This window comes from Pan troglodytes, chromosome 1 (genome assembly GCF_028858775.2).
Source record: "Pan troglodytes isolate AG18354 chromosome 1, NHGRI_mPanTro3-v2.0_pri, whole genome shotgun sequence".
Lineage (NCBI taxonomy): Eukaryota > Metazoa > Chordata > Mammalia > Primates > Hominidae > Pan > Pan troglodytes.
In genome coordinates, this window is record NC_072398.2 from 208,440,775 (window position 1) to 208,462,520 (window position 21,746).

The 21,746-nt window shown below is 54.7% G+C and overlaps 1 protein-coding gene across 1 annotated transcript in view; it reads right to left on the minus strand.

The window, feature by feature from the left end:
* Window positions 1-18,229, minus strand: part of EPHA8 (EPH receptor A8) — a 42,163-nt gene extending 23,934 nt beyond the window's left edge. Inside the window, exons 1-3 of the mRNA XM_024356921.2 lie at window positions 17,994-18,229; window positions 12,377-12,441; window positions 4,948-5,611 (exon numbers count right to left, since the gene is read on the minus strand). Of these exons, the coding sequence (XP_024212689.2) occupies window positions 4,948-5,611; window positions 12,377-12,441; window positions 17,994-18,087 (823 nt within the window). The 5' untranslated portion in view covers window positions 18,088-18,229. The remainder of the gene's footprint in view (window positions 1-4,947; window positions 5,612-12,376; window positions 12,442-17,993) is intronic.
* Window positions 18,230-21,746: the final 3,517 nt, after the last annotated feature.

Sequence of the window (21,746 nt, forward strand, 5' to 3'; positions counted from 1 at the left end):
TGCTGGGGGTAGAGGGATGGGTGATGAGGACTAAAGGTCCATCTCACTGTGGCCCCAGGGCCTGTATAGTAGCAGCAAAGGGCTAGAAGCATATTCCCAGCAGCTGACAAGGGCCCCGTTCCAGTTTTCACTAAGGGTATCTGGGGACAGGCTCTTGTCTCTCTGATCCCTGCATAGAAACATCCTCCTCCCTTTCACCTCCTCTGTCCAGGGGATCCAATGATCTCAACAGCCAGGCTTCACTGTGCCCGGGGGGCTGAGCCACCATGTGCCCAGCCACTCATGAGACCAAAGAAAACGACGGAGAGAAGCCTGGCCAAGACCAGGAACAGCTGGACACCTGCTGTTTGTCCACACAAGCTTGCTTAGTGTTCCCCACTCTTGGGGTGCCTGGCTGCACAGACTCCCCCACATGCACACACATATGCGCACACCATGCAGACATACACTCACGTATACATGCATGCATGCATGCACACATACACTCATGCACACATGCAAACACATGCACACATACACTCATGCACACATGCACACACGGGCACACATACACTCATGCACACATACACACACGCATACACTCATGCACACATGGACACATGCATATATACACTCATGTACACATGCATGCATACATGCATATATACACTCTGACACATGCATGCACATGTACACATATACTCACATGCACACACATGCATACGTACACACACATGCACACAGGTACACATACATTCACGCACACATGCACACACACGCATACATACACTCTTGCACATATGCACACACACATATACACATGCACACATACACATGCACACATGCACATACACGCACACACATGCATACATACACACATGCACAAATGCACACACATGCATACATACTCTTGCACATATGCACACACATGCATATACACATGCACACATACACTCACGCACATGCACATACACATGCACACACATGCATACATACACACATGCACAAATGCACACATACACGCACATGCATACATACACTCATGCACACATGCACACACGTACACACACGGACACACATGCATATACACACATGCATGCACACATGCATATACACACAGGCACGCACATGTACACACATGCACACACGCATACATACACACATATGCACACACGTACACATACATTCACACACATGCACAAATGCGTACACACTTGCACGTATGCACACATGCATATACATACGCGCACACTCACGCACACAGGCACACATACACTCATGCACAAATGCATACATACACTCACATGCACACATACACATACACACACATGCACACACGCAGACACACGCACACATGCACACACGCATTCATGCACACATGCACACTAACACACAAATGTGCACACTCACGCACACATGCACACACATGCATACATACACACATGCACAAATGCACACATGCATACATACTCTTGCACATATGCACACACATGCATATACACATGCACACACTCACGCACATGCATACACATGCACACACATGCATACATACACATGCACAAATGCACACATACACGCACATGCATACATACACTCATGCACACATGCACACATGTACACACACGGACACATGCATATACACACATGCATGCACACATGCATATACACACAGGCATGCACATGTACACACATGCACACACGCATACATACACACATATGCACACACATACACATACATTCACACACACATGCACAAATGCGTACATACACTTGCACGTATGCACACATGCATATACATATGCACACACTCATGCACACAGGCACACATACACTCATGCACAAATGCATACATACACTCACACACATGCACACACATACATGCACACACGCAGACATACACGCACACATGCACACACGCATTCATGCACATATGCACACTAACACAAATGTGCACACTCACGCACACATGCACATATGCACATGCATACATACACTAATGCACTCATGCACACATGCACACACTCATGCACATGCACACACATGCATACACACACATGTACACACACGTACACATACGTACACATGCAGATATGCATACACTCATGCACACATGCATACATATACTAAAGCACGCACACATGCACGCATACATACACACATGCATACACTCATGCACACATGCATACACATGCATACATATGCACACAGGCATAGACTCATGCACACGTACACATGCACTCATGCACACACGGGTATACAGACACACACGCACACATACACACATGCACACACACGCACACACTCATGCACGCACACATGCACACATACACTGATGCACACTCATGCACACATACACACATGCACACATGCATACACTCACGCACACATGCATACACTGACGCTACATGCACACACATGCATACATACTCATGCACACATGCACACATGCATACATACATACACATGCACACATGTACACATGTGTATGTACACATACACATGCACACACAGGTGTACATACATTCACGCACACATGCATACATACGCACACATGCACACACATGCACACACGCACAGATGCACACACATGCACACACGCATACATACGCACACATACACACATGCACACTCATGCACACATGCACACTACACTGGCACATGCACACACATGCATACACTCGCACACATGCACACATACACATGCACACATACTCATGCACACATGCACAATAAACGCACACATGCACAAACATACATACAAAAATGCACACATGCACACATGCACACATGCGTACACTCACGCACACATGCACATACATGCACACTCATGCACACATGCAAACACTCACGCATATATACACTCATGCACACATGCACACATACACTCATGCACACATGTGCACGCACACACATGCATACATACACTCGCACACATGCACACATTGCACATACACACACACACACGCACATACACACATGCACACATACACACATGCACACATACACGCACACAGGCACACATACATGCATATATACACTCATGCACACATGCACACATACTCATGCACACATGCACACTCACGCACATATGCACACATGCACACACACATGCATACACGTATACATACACACATGCATACATACACTCACGCACACATGCACATACTCACGCAGATGCACACACCTGCACACATGCACACACACTCATGCACTCATATGCACACTCATGCACACATGCACACATTGGTACACTCACGCACACATGCACACAAACGCACACATACACATGCACACGCACACACCCACACACACATGCACACAAAAGCACACTACACTCATTCACATGCACACATGCATACACACGCACACATGCACACGTACACATGCACATATACACTCATGCACACGCACAACTCAACGCACACATGCGCAAACGCATACAAAAATGCACACATGCATACATGCACATTCACGCACACATGCGCACATATGTGTACACTCGCACACAGGCACACACATGCATACATACGCTCACACACATGCACATACACACATGCATACATACACATGCACACGCATGCATACATACACATGCATACATGCACACATGCACACTCACGCACATGCACACACGTGAACACACACGCATACTCATGCACACATGTGCACGCACTCACAATGCATACATACACTCACGCACACATGCACACACATGCATACATACACTCACGCACACACACGCACACATACACATGCACACATACACTTACGCACATGCACACACATGCATACATACACTCACGCACACATGCACACATGCACATACGCACACATACACACGCACACATGCACACATACACTCACATGCACACATACGCACATGCACACGCATGCATACACTCATGCACACACACATGCACACACACTCACGCACACATGCACACACACATGCACACACTCATGAACACAGGCACACAATGCATACATACACACACATGCACACATACACATGCACACACGCACACATGCACACACATGCATACATACACTTATGCACACACGCACACATGCACACACACACTCATGCACACCACCTGGGCCTAGGCTCCCTCGTCTGCATGCCTTGCTCCTGCTCCGACACAGGAACCCAGCAGCACACCTATGGGTACAGCTGCCACCCTAAGTCATGGCCCAGGGGCTCTCTTCTCACTGTCCTCCACAAGGCCCTTGCCTGTCTTCTCACACAGGTCCCTGATAAGATTCCCCCTGAACAGAAGCAGCCTGTTCAGGGCCCCAGGGACAGGCCCAACCCAGACTGTACTCCCTGGGTGCCCCTGGCTTCATACCCCTCAGTGTGCTCATTCACCCAGGGCCCCGGTCCCACTTCCCTCCACCCTACAGGTTAGAAGTTCAGCGGTTTCGAGCACCAACTCTGGAGCCAGACTTCTGAGTTGAAATCCCAGCTCTGCCATCCCCAGCTGCATGACCTTGGGCAAGTTGCTTTGCCTCACTGTCTCTCCTCATCTATAAAACCAGGATAACAGTAGTTCCTACGTCATAGTGTAGTGGCCAGGATTCAATGAGTTAATACTCGCAAAGTGCTTAGAACTATGTCTGACCTGAGTTAGCCCATGGTATCACTCCCTAATCCGGGTAGGAATCCCATAACATACCCAATTGCACAGGTGCCTTTAGCTGTACCTCCCACAGAAGGCACCGCCTGGCTGGAGTCTGTTTCCCTCCCTCTCCCCTCCCCCATCTTGCTCCCACGTCCTTCCCAACACACGGACACAGGTGGCCTCGCCTATTTCCGGATGTAGGAACACTGGAGGTTTATCCATCTTCCCAGGGGCTGTGTGGGTCACCCAGGTGCCTGTGGGCTCTGACGTTCACCCTTACACCCTGGCAGCCCTGCCAAGACCAAGCACCGCTGCCGGCTGACCCATGCCCAGGCCATGGCGCGCTCACCCACACAGGCATCCCGCCGCTCCTCGTAGCCGGCACTGCACACGCATTTGCCGATGGGCACGAGCCACTCGCCCTCCGCGCTGCAGTACATCTTGGGTGTGTCCCGCTCCTCTGAGTGCCGCACGCACTGGCCCCTCACCTCCACCAGTGAGGACGAGTCGGCCCCCGTCACTGCCTCCGAGAAGGCAGCCAGATTGCGCACCATGGCAGGGCACTTCTTATAGTAGATGCGGAGAGAGAGGATGGCCAGGCAGGCACCTATGTCCTGGAAGGCCAGGTAGAAGCCGCGCTTGCTGAGGGGACCCACACCGCGCACCTCCGTGTTGAGCTTGAGACGCCGCACACCAAGGTCGGCACCTGTGAAGCTCTCGTCGGCCGCAATGGTGTCGATTTTGAGGAACTGGCTTTCTTGTGTGCTGGCCCCCAGGTCGCGGTCCGACTCCAGGTAGTAGAGGTTGAAGGTCTCCTTGCAGGTGCCCAGCACACCGGGCATGCTGTTGCAGTCGCGCAGGGTAAACTTGATCTCAGCATAGACGCGCCGGGCGCCGTCTCGGGGGACCCAGCTCGTGCGCAGCCAGTTGTTCTGGTTGGGGCTCATGACGTTGCAAACCTGGTACGTGTGGATGGGCTGGAAGGACTCGTCCACCTCGTTGATGGAGTCCCACTGTGGACAGAGAGAACACAGCCACTACAGCAGAGCCAGCACCTCACCCTCTTTTGCCAATGACCCTGTGTTCTGTGCTGGGGACGCTGGCAAAAAAAAAGACAAAGGAGCTGGCCTCCTGGTGGCTACTAGATGCCAGGCCCCCTGCAGACATGATCTCGAAGAGGGCCACGATCTTCAGGGGAAGTGTTATTTACTAACTCTTGAGATGAGGAAGTAGAGGCTCTGACCTGTGAGCCACACATCTGAGGTCATGTCATTATCGAGCAATGGCTGGACGGGAATCGGGCCTGTCTGATACCAAAGCTCTGCCCTCATTTCTCTATGGCTCCTCCTATCTTAGAGTGGGAGGACTTGCCTGGGGAAGTCAGCAAGTCCAGTTTCCATATCAGCTGCCAGAGGAATCTTTCTAATATATGAACCAGACTATGCCTTGCCCCCACTTCAAATCCTTCAGCAGCCTCTCCTGCACTGCTGCTTGTTGAGTGATTGCCTGATCCACAGACTCCCTCCTCCCTGCTCTTCTTGCTGTTCCCCTGGGCTGGCCTGGGTCCCACTCAAGGGAATCCCAGGATGTGAGAAAGTTGAGTGTTAATTGCTTCTGTGCTGCCTGCTGGCTGGGCATCAGTGATTCCGAAATAAACCAGACACTCTCAACAGAGTGAAAAGGTAACCCAGGAAATGGGGGAAGCTATGTGCAAATCATGTAGCTGATAAGGGATTAATATCCAGAATACATAAAGAATTCCCACAACTCGACAACAACAGAAAAGAAACAGTCCAATTAGAAAATGGGCAAAGGACTTGAACAGACATTTCTCTAAAGAAAATATTCAGATGGCCAAATGGTGCATGAAAAGATGCTCAACATCACTAATCATTAGGGAAATACAAATCAAAACCACAATGAGATACCACTTCATACCCATTAGGATGGCTGTTATAAAAAACAATAATAATAAGGCCAGGTGTGGCGGCTCACGCCTGTAATCCCAGCACTTTGGGAGGCCGAAGCAGGTGGATCACCTGAGGTCAGGAGTTCAAGACCAGCCTGGCCAACATGGCGAAACCCTGTCTCTACTAAAAATAGAAAAATTAGCCAGGTGCAGTGGCGCGTGCCTATAATCCCAGCTACTCGGGAGGCTGCAGCAGGAGAATCACTTGAACTTGGGAGGCAGGGATTGCAGCGAGCCAAGATCGCACTACTGTTCTCCAGCCTGAGCAACAGAGCGAGACTCCCTCTTAAAAAAAAAATGATAATAATAAGTGTTGGCAAGGATGTGGAGAAATTAGAACCCTGTGCATTACGGGTGGGATTGTAAAATAGTGCAGCTGCTGTGGAAAACAGTATGGCAGCTTCTCAAAGTGTTTAAAATAGAATTACCATATGATCTAGCAATCCCATTTCTGGGTATATATCCCAAAGAATTGAAAGCAGGGTCTCAAAAAGATATTTGTACACCCCTATTCATAGCAGCATTATTCACAATAGCCACAACGTAGAAGGAACCCAAGCGTACGTCAATGAACCAGTAGATAAGCAAAATGTGGCATATACCTACAACAGAGTATTAGCCTTAAAAGGGAAGGAAATTCTGATACACCTTAAAGACATGCCAAATGAAATAAGCTAGAAACAAAAAACAAATAGTTAGGATTCCATGTATGCGCAGTACCTAGATAGTCAGATTTAGAAAGACAGAAAGTAGAATGCTGGCTGCCAGGGGCTGGCAGGGAGGGGGCGGTTACTGTTTAAGGGTGTGGAGTTTCCGTTTTGCAGGATGAACGGAGTTCTGGCAGTGGTGGTGGTTATGGCCACACAGCAATGTGAATGCACTACATGTCACCGAGGTGTGCACTTAAAAAGGGTTAAGACGGTAAACTTTACATTATGTGTATTTCACCAGAATAAACAAGAAAGAAAGAAAGATGCCTGGCTGGGCGCGGTGGCTCACGCCTGTAATCCCAGCACTTTGGGACGCTGAGGCAGGTGGATCACGAGGTCAGGAGATCAACACCATCCTGGCTAACACAGTGAAACCCCATCTCTACTAAAAACACAAAAAAGTTAGCCGGGCGTGGTGGCAGGCGCCTGTAGTCCCAGCTACTCGGGAGGCTGAGGCAGGAGAATGGCATGAATCCGGGAGACGGAGTTTGCAGTGAGCTGAGATTGTGCCACTGCACTCCAACCTGGGTGACACAGCGAGACTCCATCTCAAAAAAAGAAAGATGCCAAGAACACTCCCTGTCCTCAAGTGCCCCGGGTCCACCAGACTAGGCAGTGCAGGGTGATGAGCTGAGGGAATCCAGGTGGGCAAGACTCCCAGGCCCCTTCCCAGCCCTCCTGGGTGTGGGCATCTGTAGTTTACCTGTCAACCTGGCACTGCAATGAAGCAGGACCTTCTTGCAAGGGTGGAGGTCTGCAGAAGACAGGGGAGGGGACAGTCCTAGCTTCCTCGGCTGCTGAGCACCGGCTGGCCAGGAGCAGTCCCTTGTTGAGCTGACTTCAGGGACTCATGAGGGCTCTGAGGAGGAGCTGGAGGATGAGGGCAGAGGGAGGGGTTGGTCTCTGGGCCCCTGTCCTGGTTCCTCCACGCATGCAACACCTTGACCTTTTTCAATTGTCCTTGAACTAGAGATCCTATTGCTTAAAGGGGGAGGGGGGCTTCATGACCAGATGCTCTGAGAGCCTGTGGAGTTCTGGGCTTATTCCACAAGCACTAGAAAGAAGGTCATGGGCATCTCAAGTCTTTTTCTGCCCATCCCAAGCCCCTCCATCTAATCTCGTCTTGATCCTCAGTGCCCACATCTGTAAAATGGGACTCAAACAGGCCCCACTTGAGCGAGGTTTGAGAGGATGCAGTGGGAAAATTTCTGCAAAGTGCTTAGCTCAGGCCTGGCACGGGAAGGCCCTTGACCAATGGCCCTAATATGATACTGAACTGGCAGCATCTTCACAGCCCACCACGCCTGCCTCCAGGGACCATGCAGGAGGATTTCCTGCTTCCAAAGGGGCCCCAGGGAGCGCCAGCCTCACCTGAAAGAGTTTAGGCTTCCGAGTCTCCCCGACCCAAGAAGGACCCCTGCTCCACACCCCGCTTTGCTGTCAGAGGCTCCAAGCAGCACAGCATCACATCTGGGGTTAAAGTCATTGTCACAATTAATGGAGCACCAAAGAGCCAGCCAGCTGCTCCCTGTCTGTTTCCTGCCAGGGACCCGGATAAATTAATCAGTTCCATCTGAGTCTACTCCAGCTGCCCCACCGGGGCCAATGGTCTGGCCTAGCCCTGCCAGCCCCGGGAGCTGCTGATGCCCAGAGTGGCACAGACTCCTGGAGGTCTGGTGCAAGGGCAGAATCAGCCCTGTTCTCTGCCTGGGGCACCCCCACCCCGTGATGGGTGCCACTCTCATCTCCGCTGCTTCTCAAGCCCAAAAACTGACTCTGGCACGCTGCTCCCCCAACTCTGTCCTCCTCCCATATCAGAATGCAGCAAACCAGCTGTGCAGCGCTTGGTGAGGCATATCCCTTCTCTGGGGCTTGGGCTTCTCTTCTGTAAAATGGGGTAGCAAATGCCTGCTCCTTCCATCTACTCCAGGGTGTGGTGAGAATCCAGTGAGACAATGGAAATTAACCTGCCCACTTACCTAAAGCAGCATTCGTTAGTCCATGTTAATTAGCCAGAGCAGGCGGAGCACGTCCCAGCGTGCGGAAGTTCCCGGGAGCAGAGGGAAGGACGCAGCCTGATGAAGAGCAGGGGGTCTGGGCCAGACCTCCCCCAGTCTTCGTAGAATTGCTTTGCCTCTGAGAGTTTTCAGTTTCTCGTTGGTAAAATGGCCTTTTCATCTATCAGCCCAATGATGGCACTGCACGGAGCTGTTCTAAGATTGTCCCCACGTTATAAATGAGGAGGTGGAGGCGAAGTAAGTAATCTGCCCGAATCACACTGACTACAGGAGGCGGAGCCCCCGTTCATCAGGACCCAGTGCCCTGGCCCTTCAGGCTCTGCACCTGTCTGATAATCGGGTAACATTTCTGAGGCTGGAGACTGCCCTGGGTGACCCTTGTCCTCAAGCTACTGAATGGACTCCAGAGTCAGAGGGGTGGATAGAACCTCAAGGACCATCTCCAGAGGTTCCCCCTCCCAGCTGGGCAGGAGAATCACCTGGAAAGCTTATTATTTTTTATTTTTATTTTTTGAGACAAGATCTCTCTCCATTACCCAGGCTGGAGTACAGTGGCTCACTGCAGCCTTGACCTCCCAGGCTCAAGCGATCCTCCTACCTCAGCCTCCTGAGTAGCTGGGACCACAAGCGTGCACCACCACTCTCAGCTAATTTTAATTTTTTTTGTAGAGAAAGGGTCTCACTATGTTGCCCAGGCTGGTCTCGAACTCCTGGTCGCAAGCAAGCCTCCTAAAATGCTACGATTACAGGTGTGAGCCACCATGCCTGGCTCCCTGGAAAGCTAATTAAACAGAAGATTCCCAGGCCCCTCTGCAGACCTCCTGGATGTGGGACTCTGCATGCCTCACCTGCTAGCCTGGCACAGGTTCAAGGTCTAGAGTTTGGAAATCAGGCATCTCATTCCAGCCTTCTCTCCTCTCCGAGAAACCCCAGTCTACAGGCCCCCTGAAGATGGCAGGTGGTCCCTGCCTCAGCAGAGAGTGGGCCTCACTGCCTGCAGTTCGAAGGTGGCGTAAGGGACTCACCACAGGCTCTGGGCCCAGAGAGACCCAAGTTTGAGTCCCAGCTTGCCATCAGCTGGAACCTGCTTGATGATGGGCAAATTACTCCTCACTGCCCTGAGCCTCACCTTCCTCACCTGTGAAGTGTGGTGGCTGCACCCACCTCAAGGATTGGTTGTGGGGAGTGATGAGATTACGCCTGTGACCTGCTCAGAGCTCAGCGAATCTAAGTTGCCTGATATGTTCTAACTCGCAAATGCAATGCTAGAACGCTGAGCTATGCTTTATAGCGCCCCGCATGAAAACCCACCTGAGACTGCCAGTGTGAGCGTCCAAAACACGAGGCCAGCCATGCTCCCCACCTGCTGAAAACCCTGACAATTCCTCACTACCCTAAACACCAAGTCCGATGCTCTGAGTGGGATAAAGACACCCCGGAGCCAGCCAGGGCCCAGGCGTGCCCTCCTAGCTGCTGGGACTCAGGAGAATGCCATCTCAGCCAACCGCCATGCAGTGAGGGAGGGACCAGGACCCACCTCCTCATGGGTGGAACCCTGCCACGGGGGGACCAGCTCACTGCACCAAAGCCCTTCCACACCACGCTCACGCGGGGAAGACAGCCACACCAAGGAGTGTTTTACAGAGTGGGGAACTGATGGGCTGGGAGGTAAAGGGACACCTCAAGAACCTGGCGTCCGTCCTCAGGCAGTGGTGCTGGGTCAGGTGACGAGGGCTTCCTCCAGGCTCAGGGACCTGGAGAGCCAGGGCCATGTGGCCTGCCCCCAGCTCCCGGGAGCCCGGTGCATGAGGGCTGATAACAGGCTCAGCTCACCACTGCCTGGTGACCAGACCCCCAGAGAGAGAGAAGCGGGGCCGTGTCTAGACTTCCAACCACAGGCCCCCCACAAAAGGCCCAGATGAAAACTCTACCCAAAGTCAAGAAACGCCCTTCATAAATGTTAACTGTTGGTGTTGTTATCATCATCATTATTAATATTATTATCCCTCTGTCCTCAGCCATAGAAGCTGAACGTGGACATGAAAGAACTCAAGTATGCACAATGTGCTCGTGCCTGTGGCAGAGATGTGTGCATATGTGCATGTGCGTGCGTGTGTGTGCACATGTGTGTACACGTGTGTGCATGTGTGTGCACGTGCATGTGTGTGTACGTGCGTGTGTGTGTGCATGTGTGTGTTTCTGAGCACGCTGGTGAGAGGAAGTTCATGTGACAGTAACTGTGTGAGAGAACACACGTGAGTAACAATGCTAATGATCATTATAAAAGCCTATGTTCATCGAGGGCTCACCCTGTGCCAGACTCGGTGCCAAGACTGTGTCATCTACTCTCACCCTGGCGCAGACCTGGGAGGTCATCACAGACTTGTCCCTTTCTATAGATGGGGAAACTGAGACTCAGAGAGGTGAAATGGTGACCCAAGGCCACCTGCTTGTCAAGGGCAGAGCTGGGATCTCACCAGGCTCGCGGGCTCACTCCTACTCTACTGCCCTGCCCCCGCAGGATTCAGAGAAGAGAAGCAGAGGGACGGGGCAGTGCAGCCTGCTCACTGCAGCCCTTCCCCAGGAGGATGGGGGCACGGCCTGTGAGCACATGACCCACAGCGACCTGAAGGCTGAGTCCAGAGTCTGTGGCTAGGACCGGGAGCTTGGCCACATTGGGGAGACAGACAAGCAGAGACTCCAGAGGTCGGAGGACTGGTGAGGCCAGGGCAGCTGGGAGGGAGGGAGCAACCCAGAAGGCAGGAAGGCCTGGCTGGCCTTCTTTAGTCCTGGCCTGGCACCTTATGAATCTGTAGGATGCAGCCATGGGGATCCCCGGACCTAGGGCCTTAGACTTGAAGAATCAGGGATCTGGTGCCAGGGTTGGTTCTGTAATCTCAAGGGTCTGTATGCACTAAACTGTTAAGAGATCAGCAGCACTAACTGCTGTGTGCCCTTGGGCAAGTCCCTTGACCTCTCTGGGCCTCTGCTTCCTTTTGATCTATCTCATGCAGACTCTGTGAGTGGCAGCCTCTCTCTGCTCACAGAGGGATGATGTTGTCCCCAGTGCCCATCACTCACCCCATGAGCCGGATACGTGAGCCAGCCCCAGTCCCCGTGGATGGTCGACGTGTCCAGCAAATTCACTGTAAAACAGGAGACAAGAGGGCATCAGGCCCCTGTGACTTCTCCCCAGCTCCTCAAGAGCAGCCTGACCCAGCTACACTGGTCCACACTCAGCCCCCAGCACACAGCTCACACGGGTCCCTCTGCCTGAATGCTCTTTCTCTCTTCCCCTCTCCTTGAAGGCCCAGTTTAAGTTCTTTCTCTTCCCTGAAGCCTTCCTCTCACCCTCTTGGCCAAAAAGGAATATTCTGAACTCCCAGAACACAAGCTGTTCCAAGTGCCAGACATCCTTGGTTGGTGGCACAGTGGGATAGTTGAGGTGGGCTCGAAGCTGGCAGGCCTCTGAATCCCAGTTGTGCCACTTAGGAGCTGTGCGTCCCTGGGCAAGCCCCCTCACCTCCCTGAGTCTCAGCTTCCTCCTCTGTAAAATGGGGTGATAACGATTCCGGTCCCACAGGGCTTTTGTGACGATGACCTGATCCTTTTCTCCTGTAAGAGCCATGATGGCATTCAAGGTCCATGCTGCAAAGTCATACCTCCCTTCTGAGGACTGGCCCCAGCTTCATAATTACCCTGTTCCCCCAGCACGGTGCCTGGCATTTAGCATGTCCTCCGTGCACATCTGGTGTGGAGGGGCTTAGTGGGGTAAGAGCTGCCTCTTAGTGAGCACCTACTATGTGCCAATATCTGCAAGGGGAGCTTGAGATGCCTCATCTGCACCCCGCACAACAACCTGAGAGGCGGCCAGTATTACCTCCATTTTACAGATAAAAGAACCGAGCCTCAGGGAGGTCCGGGAATGTGCCAAGAGCCCCACAGGTGTAGCTGGCGGAGCTGCCATTCAGAGCACTTGCTGTAGCAACTGCAGGCCATCCACCATCCCTGGATGCTCGGGCCCGAGAAACAGAACCTCTGGGTAGTCTCCACGGCAGGGAAGGAGCACTGGTCCAAAGGGCAAAGTCACTCTAAGTCAGGCCCTCTGCAAAGGGGACCCTGCAGGCTCAACATGGTAGGGAAAAGAGCCCATCTTGGGGGTCAGACATTCCTGGGCCCATGTCTCAAGGCAGCTACTTATTAGCAAGTGACCCTCAATTTTCTCATCTGTAAAATGGGTTCATAGTACCTAAGGGTGGGCTGAGGGTCAGGAAAGTATGTGAAGCCTGGAGCCAGGGCTGGTCCTTACCAACACTAGTTCCCCTTCTCTAAGTCCCCCGCCCCCTGCCTCTCTCCATGTCCCTTGTGGTCACACCCTCACTTAAGGTGATACAGATGCATTATGCTGTTTAGAAATCAGGGCTCCGGCTTCAGCCGTCTCTAACTGCTGTGTGTCCTTGGTTAAGTCCCTTCACCTCTTTGCTTCCTTTTGATCTAGCTGGTGACTGCTGTATGAGAGGGCTTTTGGCTCCAGAGTCCCACAGCTTTCCCTTTCACTCTGCCTTCCATGAACCTCCTCTCCCAGCCAACAGCCATGGGCTTTTAACCACCCCAATCAGCGGGCTTGGGCAGGTGACGGGGGTTAAAGGTGGAGCTCTCCTGGAACTTTCCCGTGGGGAGGCTGGGTGTCCTTCTGCCTGAGATTTGCATAGCTCTAAGCCTGCCCCTCAAAGACAGAGACAAGTGTCCTCAGGAAATGCTGGAGTGAGGATGCTCTTATTTGCTGATTTTCTCCTGCCTCTCACCCTCCCCACCCCACCGTCAGGGACCCTGAAGGAGGCCGGCTGGAGTGGGGCTGGCAGAACTAGGGAGGGGGTCTCCGCGCTCCTCCCTGCATTCCTCCCTGGGTCCCCAGGGGCCACTTGGGATCAGGGGACACAGCGAATGTCCGCAGAGGGACCTCCCCCTCCCCAAGCCGGCCCCACGCCAGGGGCAGAGGCAGAGAGAAGGCTTCCCGCCTCCCTCCCTCCCTCTCAGGCAATGTAGAGAAAACTGGGTCAGGCAAGCTCTCTCCTCCTGCTGGCTGGTGGGAGGGGGAGGGGGCCGCACTGCAGTTTCCCCCAGACCAGCAAAGCCGAGTTTGGGGAGATGGTGAGGGAAGGACACACACGTATGGGTCCCCCCGCCCCACCCCGCATCCCGGACACAGGTCTCGGGGTGACTGGGCCCCTTCTGTGACCTGGCCTGGATGCAGCCCAGACCTGTCCCTATCCCGGAGCCACTCAAGTGGATGTCCACTGCTTAGGATTCTCGCCCTGGAGCGTGCTGGCTTCAGGGCCTGCAGACACCGCTCTCCAGGCCCTGCCCTCCTGGGGGAAGCCCCACCGTATCTGCAGCTGATTCTTGATCAACCAGCCAGGGGGATCAGATAATCCAAAGATAAGTCAAAAGTCAATGCTATCGGACTCAGGAAGGGCTATGGGATTCCAGGGCTGTTTGTTCCAATTCATTCCAGACCCTTCTGTGTCCCTCCCCTCCCTCCTCTTCCTCTGTCCCCATCTCCACCTTCCCCATCCATGTCCCCTTGAATGGGTGAGAACGCAGAGTGTGCCTTGAAGGAAGCCCCAAGTCCATAGGAGGTTTGATGAGTGCTGAAGAGAACGCCAGCATTAGGCCCACCCAGCCTGGGCCTGGGTCCCCTTGGGAATTCAGACCCTCTGGTCACCGCAGCTGGCCTCTCTCCTGCCTCTTGCGCTGCCGGACTGTGAAGCCAATTCTCCCCTGTGGGCCCATCTCCCCGCTTACCAAACACGGGGATTGGACTCCATGGTCTCCTAGGGCCCTTCAGTGAAGCGAAGCACTTAACCCCTCTGCCTCAGTTTCCTTATCTGAAAGATGTCCATAGGCATCCCTCCTAGGCCTATCTGCCCGGGCTGTTCTGGGGGGATCAGACGGGTCCCTCTCCTGCTCTGGGAAGCACAGATAACTCCTAAGCCGTTCCTGTTCGACTGTGGAAGGCATTATGCGATTTCTTTTTTTCTCCGGCACCGTCGCCTTCCCCCATTCCATTTCGCTGAGACTAATACTTAAATTGATTTACATTCCCTGAGGACGCAGCGCATGATGGTGAGGCTGGAGAATTCGGGGTGGCCAGGGGACGTCAGCCAGGATTCTGAATGCCTTGGAGATCACCTCAAAGTGGAGGATAAGCCACACCAGAGAGCAATAAGCAGCCTTGGGCCTGGCAGGGGTCCGGGGGGCGTCCCTGCAGGTGCAGGGCCCTTCCTGGGCCCACGGGTGCCCCAGCAAAAGCTCTGAGAGTGGCCTGTTGTAGGGGTGTTTGGCCAGGCTAAGGTCCTGTTACCTTTGCTAGACCCAGCTGGGAGCATAGGCCCCTCCCTGAGTTCCAACAGTCCCCTCAGCTGGCTCTGGTTGCTCTAGACCAGCCCAGGGACAGTGCTGGAGAGGACTCCCAGATGCACCACATGGAACTCAGGTCCCAGGTCTCCACCCCATGGCTGTCTGGCTCGCGTGGGTAACCTGTGCCTGGCTGTGGGTACCCTGCTGCATTGATCGGAGAGGGCGTGGACTCTCGCCCTTGGGCTATGCCTCCCTTCACCCTGGACACAGACTTCCCCACCTGCCTCTCTCTCTAGACCCTGCCTCTTCCTCAGCTGCTGGCCCCCACCCACTGCGCAGGTCCCCTCCCCAGACCCATGGTTTGTCCTCAGCACATGAGCCTGGTCCAAGCCCCCTCTTCGAGGGGCTCTGGGGCTACCAGCCTGTGATTCCAGAGGGTGCTGGCTCCTTCCCAGAGAAGAGAGTTGAGGCAGGGGGTTGGGGGTGCACCACCTGACTCCCAGCGCCTCGATGGAGGGGTCCTCAGAGCCTGCTGGGCAAACGAACTGTCCCCTTCCCTCCACCCACCCTCAGAAAGCCGTCTTCTCAGGTGCAGCTCCCAGGGCCCCAAGGCCTCTTAGATTCCAATCTTGCCCCCTTTCCTACTCCCCAGCACCCCCCAACCCCAGACCTCTCCTGGTGCCCCGGGAACCTGTGCCTTGTTACACCCACCCGGCCCTGCTCTGCCGGCATCTCACTTCTTGGCCACCCTGCCGTGCCCCTCCTCCACGCTGGGCCCTGGGCTCATGGGAGACTATGATTTTATCTGTGTCTGTGTGTGTTTGTTGGTGCACATGCATTTCCGTGGGCATGGATGCAAACGACGGGCTCCTTACATATGTGGTGTGATGTATATATGTAGACACAGAGTTGCGTATTTTCATGTGCATGCATCTGTACGTGCATGTACATGTGTGTTTGTGCTCATGCATACTGGCTTCATTTCTGTGTGTGTGGCTGTGGATGTTATGTGGGGTGGACTGACCACACATGTCAGTCTCTACAGGCCTGGGTCACAAGTGTGAATCCCAAGTAGCCTGTGTGTGTGCTTGTGTGTAGGGTGGGACCTCGGTGAGCTGTGTGTGAAGGGCAGATGTGTGGTCTGTCTGGGCGTGGAAGAGCAGCACCAGCTCCGGAGTTCGCTTACACCTGGAAGTTCATCTTGGCAGGGTGAGGACCCAGCTCTGGTCCCTGGACATCAGCCCTGGGAGCCTGCACAGAGACGCTCTGGCTTCCTTGGGGCAGAGCTGTGGGAACAGAGGAGGGTCAGGGCAGGGGTTGGGGTGTGGGGAGTGGGACCCAGGGAAACTCCTGAACTGGATGGAGCTGGGGTCTCCAGGGAGCTAACGGGTGTGTGGATGGCAGGCTTAAGTGTTCCCTCTCAGCTCTTCTTGTGCCCCCACCACCAGAAGTCATTTCCCAGACCTTTTTGGTCCCAACGACTCAGTGTACCTCCCCACCCCAATCCTTCCTCCCACACAGGGCCCCAGAGTGACCCTGCCATCCCAGCCTTCTCTGACAAGACTTTGCTCTCCCGGGGCCTGCCTGCCTCAATCTCTCTGTGGCCTCCCCATCCCCCAGCCCTCTCCTCCCCAAGCCGCTCCCGCTGCCCACGAAGCTGCCTCTCCTCCAGCTGGAACTCCCCTGCCTTCCCTTCTTCTCTCCAGCCCGTCGCCAGACTGTGGCCCTCGGGCCCTGACCCCTCTCCCAGACTCTCATTCCGCACCCCTCCTTCCTGCCTCCCCTCAAAGCCAGTCCTGCTCTCCGGGGTCCCGTTTCTCAGCGCCTGGCTCCTCTCTCTCAATGCCGTCCCCACCCCCTTTTCCTTCTGCCCTCTGAACCTCCTCCCCCATTCTCCTGTCCCTCCAACCCCAGTGCCTACCCCCCTGTCCTCTGTCCCCAACCCTGTTCCTTGCCCTACCTCACTGTACCCTCTCCTCCTTACCTCTTCTCTTGTCTTCTGTCCAGTCCTGTCCCCTTGTCCCCGGCGTCCGACCCTCAGTATTCTGTCCCCAGCTGCACATCCCTCAGTCCTGTCTCCTGTCCTTTCCCACTGTCCCCCAGCCCCCGGTACCTGTCCGTCTTCCTCAAGCTCGCGGGTTCCCATCTCCACCGCTCTGTCCCTTAATCCCGGGTCTCTTCCGCGGTGCCACCCCGCCCCCCGGGCCGAGGGATCCCGGCCGCCTTGGAGCTCAGGGTCCATGCAAAGGAAGTTGAGCCGCAGGCAGCGCGCGCCGCGCCCCGAGCCCCTCGTCCGCCCCCGCCCCGCCCCGCCGCCGCCGCCGCCGCCGCCGCTCACCTTCGCCGCGCGCCGCGGACACGCAGGTTGCCGCCGCCGCCGCGGCCGTGACGACCCAGAGCGCAGGGGGCAGGCGGCCCCGGGCGGGGGCCATGGCCGGGCCGGGCGGGCGGGGGCGCCACGCACCCTCGGGCTCGGCCGCGGCGGCCCGCGCGTCGGGAGGGAGCGCGCTCCCTCGCTCTCCGCACACCCGGCCGGGCGCACACCCCGGCGCACACGCGGCTCCCAGCGCACACGCGGGCACCCGCGCCCGCCGCCGCCGCCGCCCCGGGCGGGGGCCGGCCCGTCACGGCGCCGAGCCAATCAGCACCGAGGCGGGGGGGTGGGGGACACGGAGCCCGCACCGCGGCCACCCGGCCCGCGGCCACCGCCGCCACACGTGCGCACGCCCACACTCCCCCGGCGGGCACCTTCGGGGGCGCGCCCCGCGCTGCGCACTTGGACTCGGGGCTCAGGGCCCCAGTGCGCGAAGCCACCATCGGGACGTCCCGGCGACACCAGGACCAGACCCACCCAGGGATTCCCTCTGTGGACACACGCGCGGGCCGCACATCCACCGCACGCTCGCTCCTGCACGCATGACCCCAACACCGAGTGCTTCGCGTGGTGACACACTCCAATGGATACACACTAGTTCATGGGCAGAGGCTCAGAGATGGGCTCAGCGGCAAACTCAGAGGCACTTTTAGGTGAAAAACCAAAAAAACACCAAAACCAAAACTCTCTCCCTTTCCCCACCCCAACAACTTGGCATTTAGGGACCACGGGATTTTAGGGAGGCCTTAGATTGCAGTGGTCAGGAGGGCAGGCTCAGGGACCAGGAAGACAAGTGTCCTGCTGTGTGGCCTTAGGCAAGTTTCTTAAGCTCTCTGAGTCTAAAACTTCATGTCTGTAAAACAAGAATACCAGTATCGATATCCTAGGGTGGTGTGAAAGGGCCCAGGTGGAACTCCTGGCAGACGGCCGGGCACACAGCCAGGTGGCCGGTCATGGGAGCTGTTCTCCAGTGAGGGGGACTATCATTCCCTGCTTTTCCCTCCCCTGACCTTCCCTGTCTCCAGTTCCATCCCCCAGGACTAGGGGTCTCATCCAGGGATGGCTTTGGGCTGTGAGGGGAGGACAGGGATATAGGGCTGCATCCTGGGGCCTGCTCTGCCACCCTCAAGTCCCTCACACACCTGGTGGGCCAAGCAGTCCGAGAAGCAGGCAAGAGACCTGCAGCCTCCTGAGAGGGTGGATGCCCACGGGAGCAAGTGCCTGATCGCTTCCAACTGCCGTCTGGCACAGACCATCGTCCAGTCCCCTCTTCCTTCGCTCCCAGCTCTCATGGTCACTGGGGGGTGGGGAGAATTGGAGCCATGGCTGGAAGTTACATAGGATGAGAAAGGCCATTTGGGGAACATGTGCCCTGAGTCAGACCCTGCTCTAGGGGCTTTATAAACTCGCTCCAGTTTAAGCCTCACACAGCCCTGCAGGGCTGGCACACCTAAGGAAACAGAAGCTCAGAAAGGCCATAATTTGCCTTAGATCACACAGCTGGTTGAATGCTAGAGAGGTACTCAGATCCACAGCTGCTTGGCTCCAACGCCCGTTTCTTTCCTCTGTGTCTTTTTTTTTGCTACAGAAAGGGGGAAGACAGTTCCATAGGAGCCCCTTCCTCGCAGCTCAGGTGGACTGCCTCACTGATGTAGTGAGCCTCCTGCGACCAGAGGCATTTAAGCAGATACTAGCTAGAAATTGTTCAGAGATGCTGTAAGAGGGCAGGTGAGTACAAAGCAGATTGGACTAGATCCAGAGTGGCAAACTCAAATGCCTACATGAGATAGGCAGGCACCCTTACAGAGCCTGCTAGGAGAGTGTACCCAGATCCAGCCAACATTGCTGGTGGAGATGTGTGTCCAGTTTTCTGCATTTTCAAGAAAAAGTTGTCTATCTGGAACTTATTTGTGATACGTCTTGATTTTTAAGGTTGGCAGCTAATGTAAACATTTTAATAACACCATAGTGTAGGCAGACCTGTGAGTAGAGTGGCCGTAGCCCACAGGCCTCCGGGCTGTGCTTCAAGGCTCATCAGATGGAAGAATCCATGGCTGGGAACTCACTCCTGGGGTGTCAGAGAAGTGGGCAGATGAGAGGCAGAAAAACGCAGACAAGGCGAGGCATGGCGGCTCATGCCTGTAATCCCAGCACTTTGGGAGGCAGAGGCAGGAGGATCGCTTGAGCCTAGGAATTTGAGACCAATCTGAGCAACATGGCAAGACCTCATCTCAACAAAAAATTGTTTAAAAATTAGCTGGGCGTGGTGGTGCACACCTGTGGCCCCAGCTACTCAGGAGGCTGAAGCAGAAGGATTGCTTGGGAGGCTGAGGCTGCAGCGAGCCATTAGTGAGCCGTGATTGTGCCATTGTATTCCTGCCAGGGAGACAGAGCAAGACCCTATCTCAAAAAAGAAAAGAAAAAGAAAAAAATGCAGACAGTATGCAGAACACAGTCACAAGCATCCTGGACATCCCCTACTCCATCCCAGGCTCGCAGAAAGATTTGTTGGTGGAGAGAGGCTTTGCTGGGGGTTGGGGATCTGCATCCCCACATGTATGTGAAGCCGACCAAATCTGGGTTTTGCCCATTTTGTAGGTGAGGAAACTGAAGAAAGCCAAGTTTTCTGGACCTGGGGAGTCCTTGAGGGACTTAGTGGGCATGAGGGATGGTTCTGAGTCAGGAGTCTGCTCTACATTCCAAAGCTCTTTAGCAAAATAAGGAATTCATTTTGCCAATGTTCCGTGGAATGCTAAGAGCAGCATGCTTTCAGCTGTCTCCCTGCCCCCTGTGAAACTCCCAGGATGCCCCAGCCGAGGTGTGCCCTCTCCCCGGGGTCTCTCTCTCCCACCCCTCCCCTCTGCTGTTCTGGGTTTCAAAGGGGCAACTTGCCCATCTGCCGATGGGAAGGAAGAAACTCTTAGAGGGGCAGGTGATCTCACTGGGCTCTTGGGGACATGACAGTTCCATAGGAAGACAGTTGACCTTGCATCTGTTGACTTGACCTTCCATCCTCCCTGAAGGGTCAAGCAGTACAGGGCTGTGGGGAGAGCCTCAGAGGGGGACTGGGGCAGGCTCCCCGCTGAGGCGAATCTTCCCCAGCTCCACCACAGCACTGCGAACACCATCCAGGCCGGACTCGGAATGCCTTTTCTCATTGAATCCCCGCAATGCATAGATTTCACCCATTTTAAAGAGAAGCGCAATGAGATTTGAGAGGACTGATGGACAGGGAGCCCTGTGAGGTGCATGGGTGGAATCCCTGATGCTTGCGGCTTCTTTTGTCTCCTCTCCCCAACTGGATTCTGAACTGCTTGAGAGCAGAGTCCATGGCAGGGTCCTGGCTGGGTCCCGCTGGGTCTTCCTGGTGCACTGTAGACGCTGCAGGAACGTTTGCTGAATGACTGAATGAGCAGCTGTCTAAAAGGGCCACACTCTGCAGGCCAAGTATGCCAGGTGAGCATGGCTAGAGTTACAGGACAGTTGGATAGCTGTTCAGGTGTGCTAGCTGTACCTGCCAAGTGGGTTTGGCCTGAACCCTAGAGGTGAATCTGAACAGTGCTTTCCCTCTCCCATCAGTACATCGGGACCTTGTTCTACAAAACAGGCAAGCTGGGGGCAGCAGTGGGCAGAGCTGGGCTTGGCAGAGCAGGGCAGCCTCTGAGTCAGTCCTTCCCCACTTTCAACTCCTCCCTGACCCATGTCTTTTCCCTCTGG